At 36.1% G+C, this 12,280-nt stretch overlaps 1 protein-coding gene across 2 annotated transcripts in view; it reads right to left on the reverse strand.

Annotated features, from left to right (window-relative positions):
• LOC143249420 (uncharacterized) overlaps positions 1–12,280 on the reverse strand; it is a 45,783-nt gene that overhangs the window by 14,334 nt on the left and 19,169 nt on the right. The window contains exon 1 of one of the 2 annotated variants that reach the window (XM_076499244.1): positions 7,124–7,574. The exons of the other annotated variant lie outside the window; for it this stretch is intronic. Coding sequence (XP_076355359.1) covers positions 7,124–7,174 — 51 coding nt within the window. The 5' untranslated portion in view covers positions 7,175–7,574. Of the gene's footprint in view, positions 1–7,123; positions 7,575–12,280 lie in introns of those variants that run through there. 2 annotated transcript variants of the gene reach the window in all.

A 12,280-nucleotide genomic window follows, 5' to 3' on the forward strand; every position in this document is an offset into this window, starting at 1 on the left:
CAGCCGTGGGGGCGTTATAATGTGACGGTCAATCCCACTATTCGTTGGTGAAAGAGTAGCCCATGAGTTGGTGGTGGGTGGTGATGACTAGCTACCTTCCCTCTAGTCTTACACTGCAAAATTAGGGACAGCTAGCACAGATAACCCTCAAGTAGTTTTGCGCGAAATTCAAAAAACAAACAAACAATCCTAACTTTGGTTCAGTGCATTTTCTTTGACAATACAGTAAAAACTAATTTTTTCTGTTGTTGTTTGGAGCGATCATTCACGATATTTAGATATGTTATAAAAGTGTAGCCAATCCTACTTTTCAGATTTTATAATAAATTTTATTCATGGACCTTCCTTCAAAATTCAAGTTATTCTCCACAGAGAACGAATTACCAAATTTTTATTTAGCAATTTAAAATAATTCATTTACTAAACATATTGTTATGTTGTAGCAAGTCATGTTATTATCTTGTGAGCAGCTTTTTGCGCATTTTACGAGATTTCTGTAGTTGTTTAAGACTGTTTAATTATTACTTCTATTTTATATGTTACAGGTTTAATCGGTATGCAACACTTAGGTAGTGTTTTAGTTGCAATAGGCTTGAGGGATTGTGATAAATTAATTGGAAGGAATGTTGCAATAAACTGTCAATTTTATGATACGGTTGTGTAAAACAACATAATTAAGATGACTTAAATATATTAATTAGTATCAGATATGTCGTGAAGATTTTAATAAATTGAGAGGCAATATTTTGTGTAAGTTGTAAAGGGGTAACAGTTCCTATACTAATATGTGGTTTTTAGATACTTATTATGTTTAGCAAACGTGCTTTTTTGCGTAGTCCCATATGTTCAGTTGTAAAACGATGATTTACTCCCTTACGAATAATTTTCATGCTCGAGTAAGACTAGTCCATGCATTGTAATAATTTAACATAAAAACACACGTCTTGGTTTCTGCCAGTGAAACTTCAGTAAGCTACTCTTCTTAATTTTGAAACGTGTGGCGAATGATATTTTACGTTTTAGCTCTTTGTATTACTCTAATCAATTAGCCCAGCCGCGGTCTAGTTGTCGATGTGTCAGGTTGTGGATAAAATAATGTAGCTTTCGAGATGATGTTGCTAAACACGATCCGAAATTTCAACTGTAGACGCTTTAAAACAGTGACAGTCAATCCCATTATTTGGTTCCAAGAGTCGAACAAAACATCTGTGACGGCTGGTGTTGCTTCTTGTCTACCTTACCTGTTGTTAATAGTTCAAAATTAGAGATGACTAACTGAATTCTAGGTGTCTATGACCTGGGCGTTTAGTTCAGGTTGAACTTTTTATTTCCAACAAATACATGTATTAGGTTTTTATTTCCCAATAACCCTGGGAGTAGCTTTTCAATCCTGAATTAATGCAAACAAAACCCTGGCGGGTAACTTTTTATTATCAAGAGTGGAGTTTACAGTCGTATAGAAACTGAAATCGTTTTGGAGTTCTTTCAATGATGGGTGGCCCAGCATGGCCAGGTGGTGAAGGCACTCGACTCTTCATTTGAGGGTCGCAGGTTCGAATCCTTGTCACACCAAGCATGTTCGCCCTTTCAGCCGTGGGGGCGTTATAAGTGACAGTGGATCCCACTATTCTTTGGTGAAAGAGTAGCCCAAGAGTTGGCAGTAGGTGGTGATGACTAGCTGCCTTCTCTCTAATCTTACACTGTTAAATTATGAACGGCTACCGCAGATAGCTCTCGTGTAGTTTTGCTCAAAACGCAAAACCAACAAACTTTCAAATATAGGTTTGTTAGTTTCTTTGTGGCTACGTAGAGCTATCTTCTACAGTTTCCCTAATTTTCAAACGATGGACTAGAAAGGTAAGGCAGAAAGTTACCGGCTCCTGTGCTAACCTACTTATATAATGAAACTTTACCGTTACTCTCACTATGCTTTCACGTTTTCAAGATATGGAGCGCGCTTCATCAGAAACGGGACACGAACCATGAACCCTCGGATTCACGGTCCGACACACTAATCACCAGAAAATTGTTATAAATGGTTGAAAAACTCGTTTTCAGATTGCATGATGTGATTTGTATATATTTTTAGAAAACTTGAAACATAAGGACAATAAATAACAGAATAGGATGATAAAAATCTGAAACAACATTAAGAACGAGACAAAAAGTTTTTTTCAAAAATAAAAATAATCACCAGAAACTTAAAGGAGATATTGAAATAACTTAATAAATCAAAACTTTACAGACACTAAAAAACTATTCAATATGAATAAAACTGTCAAGCATTAAAAGAATAACTCAAATATGTACAAAACATATTCTATGAATATTTTGTATGTTAGAACATAACTGCTTAGTTAAGAGATTAGGATCTATAGTCACTGTTTCTTGTTCGTGGGCATTCAGTTAAGGCAAGTTCTTTCAATGTTTTTAATCTCAGTATGAAATAACTTACCCTGAAATTAAGTTGTCGTAAAGAAAGTAAAGCGACACCAGCCGGCCATTTATATGGGAACAAATATCGCCTAAATGCTTACTTAACAGCATTTTGAAGAGTGTCACATTAATGGTTTGGTTTGTTTTATATTTCGCGCAAAGCTAAATGAGAGCTATCTGCGCTAGCCGTCCCTAATTTAGCAGTATAAGGCTAGAGGGAAGGCAACTAGTCATTACCACACACACCGCCAACTCTTGGGCTACTCTTTTCCCAACGAATAGTGAGATTGGCCGTTACATTATAAGACCCCCACGGCTGAAAGAGCGAGTATGTTTAGTGTGACGGGGATTCAAACTTGTGACTCTCGGATAACGAGTCGAGTGCCTTAACCATCTGGCCATGCCGGGCCGTCACATTAATGAACTTGAAACCAAGATTTTAACATTTAATCATTTCTGATAACACGTTTTGGTCTCACAATTTTTACTCAAAACTACATCAAGGACAAAATGCATATAACTGTCCCTTGTTTTGAACTGACAAACTAGATCAAAGGCAGCTAAGCAGCAGCATTCGCTGCCAACATTTGAGCTACTCTCCTTTGACTGTGTAAGAAAAATTGAATGCTACACCTGAAGCACATTCATAACCTCAATGTGCGGAATGTATTTTACGGCAATGGGCTGAAAACAGGAATCCTTAGTTTTACAGTGCTAACCACTAGGTCCGCTCGGTCGAAACAACGACCATTGGTGTTAATCATATATATTAAAAATACAAGAAATTGACTTAATATTCTAATACACATTTTTTGTTGCGTAAACAGGTTTTAGAAGCATATTTGGCAGATTTTTTGCATATAAAACCTTTTACTTTATTCTAATCAGAAATATAATAGTATGAGTTTTGATTGTTCCCTGATGTTATCTGAGGTCCATTCATCTAGTAGCATAAAATACTATGGAAGGCTAAGGTCCCCCCATGATTCACAGAGGCCTCAGTGTGCCAGTCAAGCGTCTATATTATCTTAATTACGTCTGTAGTTACCCTAATGAGCCTATTGTATAATGGGTTTGTCTTTTTTCATTTTCCAAATTTAATTCATCTTCTTTTAAAGCAAATATTTATCATTTAAATTCTCACATTCGTTGTTTTTCTTGTGTTTTTATTTTAATTATTTGTTTCATATTTTTCTTCCCATTATTTGTTGCTGTTTCCGGAACTTATTTTAATTTAACGTTTTGTCTAATTCTCATATTTTTTATTTTTGTTCCTATTTCTATGTTGATGAAGAGTTTTTGGCAGAAAACCTTCACATATTGTTCAGAAACAGAATTTTTCTATAATCATTTAGGAAGCAGAAATAGGGGGTGCAAAGTCTATAGGGCAAAACTATAGAACATAATTTTTTAGTCAAATCTTTAAAAATAATACCTAGGTGCACACTTAAAAATTTCATTACTATGTGTGCAAAGTGTCAGTTCTCTAGGTTTTTTTCTTCTTGGAGCTATGGCGGTCACACAGGCACAAGCTCTTTTATTGTTATTGATTGTTTTTTATTAAGAATAAAGCTACACAACTGGGTTATCTGTGCTGTGCTCACGAAGTATCAAAACCCAGTTTTTAGCGTTGTAACTCTTCAGACTTACTGGAGGGTGGGGGTGACTTTATCTATCAGATACGTATCACTTAGTCACGATGAATAACGTAGTGAAAAATAAAACCGAGTCTAGTCTGTCGCCTGCTATTAATCATTACGCATGCGTCTCGCGTTTCAGAATCTAAAAGGCTGTGACTCACAAATTTTACTCATACGAATTTTTTAGTAGTCTTGTGAAAGTCAGCTTCACGAACAACGTTCATCCAAGTCCCTGAGAGACTGATCAAACAGTGAAAACGATGTTACTCAGACCAAAGAGAAGGTTTTAATTTTATCGAAGCTGTTACTTGACGCTTTCTTATACCTATTACTTACGTTCAAACGAGTTCTTTTGTGTAGTCGTCGTTCTGATTTATTTGGTTACTTAAATTTAGAACTAACTAAAATAATTGGTTTGTTTATTGTTAAACACAAAACTAAACAAATGGAATATCTGTACTGTGCTCATGGCAGGTATCGAAATTCCCTTTTTAGCATTATAAGCCATCAGTGTTATCTTTCCGCCACTAGAGAGAGCATCAGAATTGTTTGTTTTGAATTTCGCAGAAAACCATACAAAAGCTATCTGTACTAGCCATCCCTAATTTAGCAGTAAAATGGAAGACAGATAGTCATCATTGCTATGGATACTCTTTTATCAACAAAAAGTGGGATTAACCGTAATATTATAACAATCTCACGGTTTAAAAGGCGAATATATCGAGTGGGATGGGAATTCGAACCCGTGATCCTCAGGTTGGGAGACGAGGGACCTAATCACTGAGAGGGCGGATGGTAGAACAAGGAAACATTTTTCCATACCAGAAATCTCACCATGTATCATTTCTGGCTTGGACATTCTCACATAACCTTGAAAAAGTCCTGTGTACCACTCTGTATAATTCTGTAAAATATATTAAAGTTATTTTGTTGAACACAGTGTTGAAAGTGGCCATTTGTTACTTTTTTTGTAGTTTTCAAAATTTTGTTCGTCTGGTAAACAAACTCTAAGTTTTACCACTTAATTATTTTGTTATAATTTGAAGAAAAAACAGTTTCATGTGCAGGTGTTTTAAATTGAATAAGATTTCCTGCATTTTTATTGTTATCTTTTTGGTATATAACAAGTTTATCTTTATCAAGTGACAAATATCATATACGTGTTATAAATAATCGTGTTATTGACCATCACCACGTTATAAAAACAAATAATATCTACAACACTTGATTGAAAGAAAGCAAAAGTTACTTGAACTAATGAAGACACTGTTTTATTTATTACAGATGTAAACACTCTGTTCGAAAAATTAAGAAATCAAAGTTCCCAACCTGTGGTTTATAAACATAAGAATAAATAGCAGCGTTCATATCTGTGGATTTCTCTTAGTTACTATAAATACAACAAATTAAATATTGACTAACAGCTATAAAAAAAGAAGACAGAAAATTATACTTCGTTTTCACACAAAAATTCGGAGTGTACCTGATAAAACAAGTACCGTTAAAAAATTTCATGTAGAATAATTTAAGAAGAAGAACAATCAGAGAGAGATGGTATACATTCACCATATCCATACTTTTTGAGACTGTAATAGTTTATATTGAATAAGGTCAATTTTCGCCTTCGAGAACTCAAAAAATTCTTCTCAGATACAGAATAGTTAATGATCTGGGTCGTTTATTTAGTGTGCTTATGAAATCCGGTACAAATGCGAACACACGTTACGAGGTTATTAATCCAAAACCGAAAAAGTGCCCCACCTCCCATAATAATAATATATATATATTTCAAAGTGATCTAGATTCCGGATACAGATTTGGATCCGGACAAAATTTAAGGAAGACTGACTCATACTGACTTCCTATTGTGTGCCAATTTTTCGTATGCATCGATATATTTGTTTTCGTGTCTGGCATGGCCAGGTGGGTTAAGGCGTTTGACTCGATAGGGTCGAATCCCTATTACACCAAGTATGCTCGTCCTTTCAGCCGTGGTGGCGTTATAAAGTTACGGTCAATCCCACTATTCGTTAGTAAAAGTGTAGCCCAAGAGTTGGCGGTGAGTGGTGATGACTAGCTGCATTCCCTCTAGTCTTACACTGCTAAAATAGAAACGGTTAGTGTAGATAGTCCTTGTGTAGCTTTGCACGAAATTCAAATATAAACAAACCAGTTTTTCAGGCACGCGCGCAGAAACACAGGTAGATAGACAAACACACCACACCATCTGGGGCCGGAGTTATAAGAAACTGAATTACTTCTCGATCAAAATATTAAGGTACAAAAAATACTTCATGTATCTCTGTAAGAGAGATAATGTACCTGATATTTTGGCCCAGTGACCATTGTTACGTCTCTTCAATGTAAATTTCGCCTTTAAAGGGTGCTTCTTTCGTATACATAGCTATGTGTTGGAAAAACCAAACGTAAATGAACTGGTTGTAACGTGTTTCTTTGTGAAATAAACTTAAGTACATACAATATAAGAGGTGATTATATTAAATTCAGATGTCATTTAATAATATGTATAGTTTATTGACTATTTCCAAATCCATTCAGGATTTGGATTACACGTAACAATTGTATTTCACTTTCAATTCCAGCCTCATTGGAAAATCGAAACTGATTATTTCACTTACCTGTGATTTTCGTATTCCCACGCAATATTTATGTTATTATAGTTGCATAAATAGCTGTTACTATCGTTGCTTCGATACTTTTGTACCTCGTATATTCCTTACAACAAACAAGCTGGATTCTCTCGAAACATACTACTCATCACAATGCATTTCATAATCTTTACCACTTAAAGTAATTTATAGCGCCATCTGTATTACAAGAACTGTTTACGTTGTTCTGGATGCACATGTATGTGAATAAGAAAAAAATAACAAGTAGTTGAATGTGAAAAATTCAAACTTTATCTCGCGGTGAAAAATGGGTAATTTCTAACTCTGACACATGTGCACAAACACATGCACAAATACTAAAACTGAAAAAATAGCAGATTAAGGTACCGTACATGGAAAATAAAGACGCCAACTTACGATTGTTAATCTGAGGATGAGAAGTGCAAAATCAGCCCCTGCTGACAACATTTTGTGAGGTTCCGAGAGGCTCAGCGCAAATCACTGACCAAAATCAGTTTGTCCAGATTTTCCTTGAATGCAACGAGCCTGTTTCTTGCTATGCAATCAAAGCAACTGTACTGTGACTAATGCTGCAACTTATTTTTCATTGCACTTCTTACCATTAACTTGTTAACTTCCGCGACCTATGCACATGCACTAGACCACATAGGTTGACCTATCAGTAAGAGAATTCTTTCTGGTGGCTCCCTCCCACCTACAGCAAGCACACGTACATAAGTGTTTTCCTAAAACTCATTTTCACTCCTCAGAGCACGTTGTTTTCCTTCAAAGTATGATTCCTTGTAATTTCCGCGGATGAAGCGTGGTGTTCGAGGTAAAAACGCTTTCAAGCGAAACAGCATGAATTATCGAACGCTGACCCAGTCCGAGCAACTTTCTAGAAGCTAGGGTCATTTCCGCTTAAGCGTTGCACATCGAGACCGTAGAAAGCGAACGGTTTTTCGTAATACATTACCCAAACCCGAATTGATCGTATTTATTTAAATGTAACAATTATATGGAGAAATATACAATTAGTGACAACATACGTGAATGGCTACAGAGTAAAGAAATCAACATTAATCGCACATGTGTCATGGGTATTCCTGTGACGACACAGATCATTTCAAGGTATACCTAAAATCAATAATTTACCTGGCATAAAACCCCGGGAATCGTTTCCGTCAGTGTTAGGAAACACGTGCTGCATGAAAACAACAGTTCTAATTCATTCATGTGTTGTGTATTTCGTTGAAAAAATATGCAGTAATCAACATATCAAAATATAATCAGACGAGGTATCTTTACAGTTTAATCTATAATTTATTTGAAACAAGTTTGTTGTCATAAAGTTTATTTTTCTTTGATTATTACACAACTGCACGTTGACATAGTCATTTTGAAACCTATTATTCGTACTATGCTAAAAGGAAGGACAAACAGTTTAGTTGATTTGTTTTGTTTGTGTTTTTTTAACTTCGCGCAAAGCTACACGAGGGCTATCTGCACTAGCTGTCCCTAATTTAGCAGTGTAAGATTAGAGAGAAGGCAGCTAGTCATCACCACCCACCGCCAACTCTTAAACTACTCTTTTACCAACGAATAGTGGGATCGACCGTAACATTATAACACTCCCACGGCTGAAAGGGCGAACATGTTTAGTGTAACGGGGATTCGAACCCACGACCCTCAGATTACGAGTCGAGTGCCTTAACCACCTGGCTATGTCGGACCCAGTTTAGTTGAAATCTGTATTTTCTAATTACCATAAAATAAGGATAAATACTTGGTGTTAATTTATCTTTAAGATAATAATACCTACTCCTATTTAGGCAACGTATTTTATTTGTGATAAATACGACTCTTTACTCTATTTCTTTGACTAGTGTAAAAGAAATATGTTTTAACAGTAAAATATTTATGTTATGCTTCTTCAAAAATTTTAAACTAGATGCAATGTTGAAATCTGAAAATAATGCTGAGGCAACATATAGACTATGACCTTTGTCATGTTTCTAACTGCTTTTGCCTACAACCACGAAGTGAGGAGAATATTCATCTCAAGTTATAGATCGTGATAGTATGTATTTAATTGTATTTATTCATACACGTGCTATTGAAATAAAATATGTTTTATTCACTCGGCAGAGATAAAACATTTCCACCAACGATCGGTGATTAGTCAATAATGTTCAACCACTGTTACGCAATGTGTTTACACGTCTGCTTAAATCGGTACAATAAAAACCGAACTGCCTTGGTTAGTCAGCGAAATTACTGGTTCCCGAGAGTCACACTGAGCCGACTGGTCAATTGTATAGTTAAATATTAATAGTCAAACAGAATACGTATGTTTATTGACAAATTATTCAGAGTTTTTCGTCAAATTATCAACACAAATAAACTCATGTGGGTCAAATAAAAGTATCTTGTTATCACACTTGTTGACAAAATATGTTATCAACTAAAACACAACAAACAAATAGGTTCATGTCAGCCTTGATACAAGATATATCTATTCTAAGACGCTTAATTTCGTGTACGACTTAATACATCCTTCCGAAAACGCAGTTTCGTTTTAATCTTGATACATTCTACACACGACACATAGTTTTACGTAAGTCTTGATACATCCTTTCCAAGACTCATAATTTCGTGTACGTCTTAATACATCCTCCCCAAAACACAGTTTCCTGTAAATTTTGATACATTCTACACACGACACATAGTTTTACGTAAGTCTTGATACATCCTTTCCAAGACTCATAGTTTCATGTCAGCCTTGATACAAGATGCATCCTTCCCAAGACACGTAATTTCGTGTAACTTTTAAAAAATCATCCAAAAGATTCACAATTTTATATAAGTCTTGATACAAAATACATCACTGAGATCGAGCAATAAAACTGTCTCTAGCGGACCTAAAACACAAAAACCAGATATTTCCATTGTACACGTAATAAACTTTGAAGCGTTATTTGAATAACAGTTAAATTCCACCATCCAAAAATAGTATCCATAAAATTGACAATAGGTGTCGTTGACAAGTTGTCTTCTCTGTGGTATCTAAGTTCAAAATTAGTTTGTTCATTGCATTTCGCACAAAACTACTCGAGGGCTATCCGCGCTAGCCATCCCTAATTTTGTAGTGTAAAACTAGAGGGAAGGCAGCTAGTCATCACCACCCACCGCCGACTCTTGGGCTACACTTTTTCCAACGAATAGTGGGATTGACCGTCACGTTATAACGCTTCCACGGCTGAAAGGGCGAGCATGTTTGGTGCGACGGTGATTCGAACCCGCGACCCTCAGATTACGAGTCGACGTCTTAACCCAACTGGCCTTTCCGTGCCTGTAAAGCAGTTAGAAAGAAAACTAAGGAGTGTTTTCGTTAGTCATCGAACCGCCTCTTCTCCTACCAAGTCAATAAGAAGATATGTGTTTATCAATAAGTAGCTGTATTGCAGGCACTTTATCGATTTCCACCAAAAATTAGTCATTTATACACAAATAAATTCGACATTAACATCGAGCACGTGATCCCTGTCGCAAAACATCTCGTTCTATGTGGTTGCCGACGAGACTCGCCACCCATTTGTAAGACTTTTGGGCTTAAATCGTTACTGGCCGACCCTAAACTAGCTAAAATTAAGGTCTTAAAGGGGAATAGTACTTAATGTGATAAAAGACATATCATATAGGAAAATAAATGTGCTATGTCTATGTACTCATAGCTTAAGGACCCTACGTTGTTACGATTTTTGAAAAACCTCAGCAATAATGATGTCTGGTATTTACAATTTGTTTTCTCTCTCAAGATTGACCAGGTATGCCTAAATATGAAAACTATAACATGGGCTTCCGGATGCTTTCAATATCACATTATTGATGCGGCATAATACAGCATTAGTTCGTATGACGCTGATCACTAAGTTTCTAGTGATAGCATGGCATAAACATTGTGGATCTGAACATCGTACTTTTCACACGACATCCATGCTGTAGGATCTCTTGAGTTGTCTTTTCTGATTATTACAACAAAAATATTGTGATTTCATGTCTGTGTTTCTTTTGTTTTGTTTGTTTATTTTGAATATTCGCTCAAAGCTACACGAAGACTATCTGGGCTATCCGTTCCTAATTTAGCAGTGTAAGAGGGAAGGCAGCTAGTCATCTCTACCGACCGCCAACTCTTGGGCTACTGTTTTATCAACAAATAGGTGGATTGATTGCTCATTATAACGACCCCACGGCTGAGAGGGCAAGCATGTTTAACAGAACTGGGATTCGAACCCGCGGCCCTCAGATAACGAGTCGAGTGCCCCAAACACCTGATCAGTACCGTGATAAGATAAATAAATGACCTTTTTGTAGTTGATACATTCCAGGCTATCTCACATATGACCGACGTTTATAGTAGGTCCAAGAAAAGCCCCCTATAGGATCCAGTTCCTTGCTTCCTAATGTATAATTTTGATGATGGTGCCCTCTTTTTAACTGTCTGATGTTTTTGAGGAAGGACGTGTTACCATATTAGTATTATTTTATTTGTTTTTAATTAAGCGCATAGTTTCACCCTGAGTTCACTGAACTGTACCCAGAGAAAGGAATGAACCCAGAATTTTAGCGTTAAAAGCTCTCTATGGTAACAATGAATTGGAAGTATAGTTCAAGATGAAAAAATAATCACTTAATGAAACTCTTCATTTGAGACGATTTACCAAGTTTAATATATTTCACTATAATGTTACAATTACTCATTATAGTTTTAAAAAAGTTTAAATTTAAAAAATCGATTGATTTTTTTAGCTTTTGGTCTCAAAGGCAAATTCAAGGGGGGACAAGATTTATTTGATCGAGCAAAGTGAAGGAACAAGTGCCACAGGGGTCAAAGGTTTACCTTAGGACGCTGGAGCTCTTGAGTCCTGGATTCAACTGTATGAAATCCCACACCTTTTCTGGGAACAATTTTCATTATTTTGACTGGATAATAAAATGTTTTTTTTTTATCTTGCCTCATATTGAACTGGCACCTTATCAAATATTGGTATCTTTTGCTCGTTTGTGGCCAAATCAACATCTATATTTTGAAATTAAAATGAATTTGTTAACTTTTGGCAAATTGCAAATAGATGGTTTTTGAAATTATTTTTCGTAAAGTCTATATGAATTACCAGGTGTGTACATTTTAGGTTAATGTTGTTTTGAATTAAGCACAAAGCTACAAAATGGGCTATCTGGGCTCTTCCCACCACGAGTATCAAAACCCGGTTTTTAGCTTTGTAAGTCCACGGACATACCGCTGAACCACTGGGGGGCATATTTTAGGTAAACCAGTTTGTAAACTTCTCTGTTGATTACTCACTTAATAAGGGTAACGATATCTTGCTATGGGACCCGACATGGCCAGGTGGTTACGGCACTCGACTCGTAATCTGAGGGTCACTGGTTCGAATCCCCGTCACACTAAATTTACTCGCCTTTTCAGCCGTGGGGGCGATATAATGTGACGTTCAATCCCACTATTCGTTGGTAAAAGAGTAGCTCAAGAGTTGGCGGTGGATGGTGGTGACT

Source organism: Tachypleus tridentatus, chromosome 4 (assembly GCF_004210375.1).
Source record: "Tachypleus tridentatus isolate NWPU-2018 chromosome 4, ASM421037v1, whole genome shotgun sequence".
Classification (NCBI taxonomy): Eukaryota; Metazoa; Arthropoda; class Merostomata; order Xiphosura; family Limulidae; genus Tachypleus; species Tachypleus tridentatus.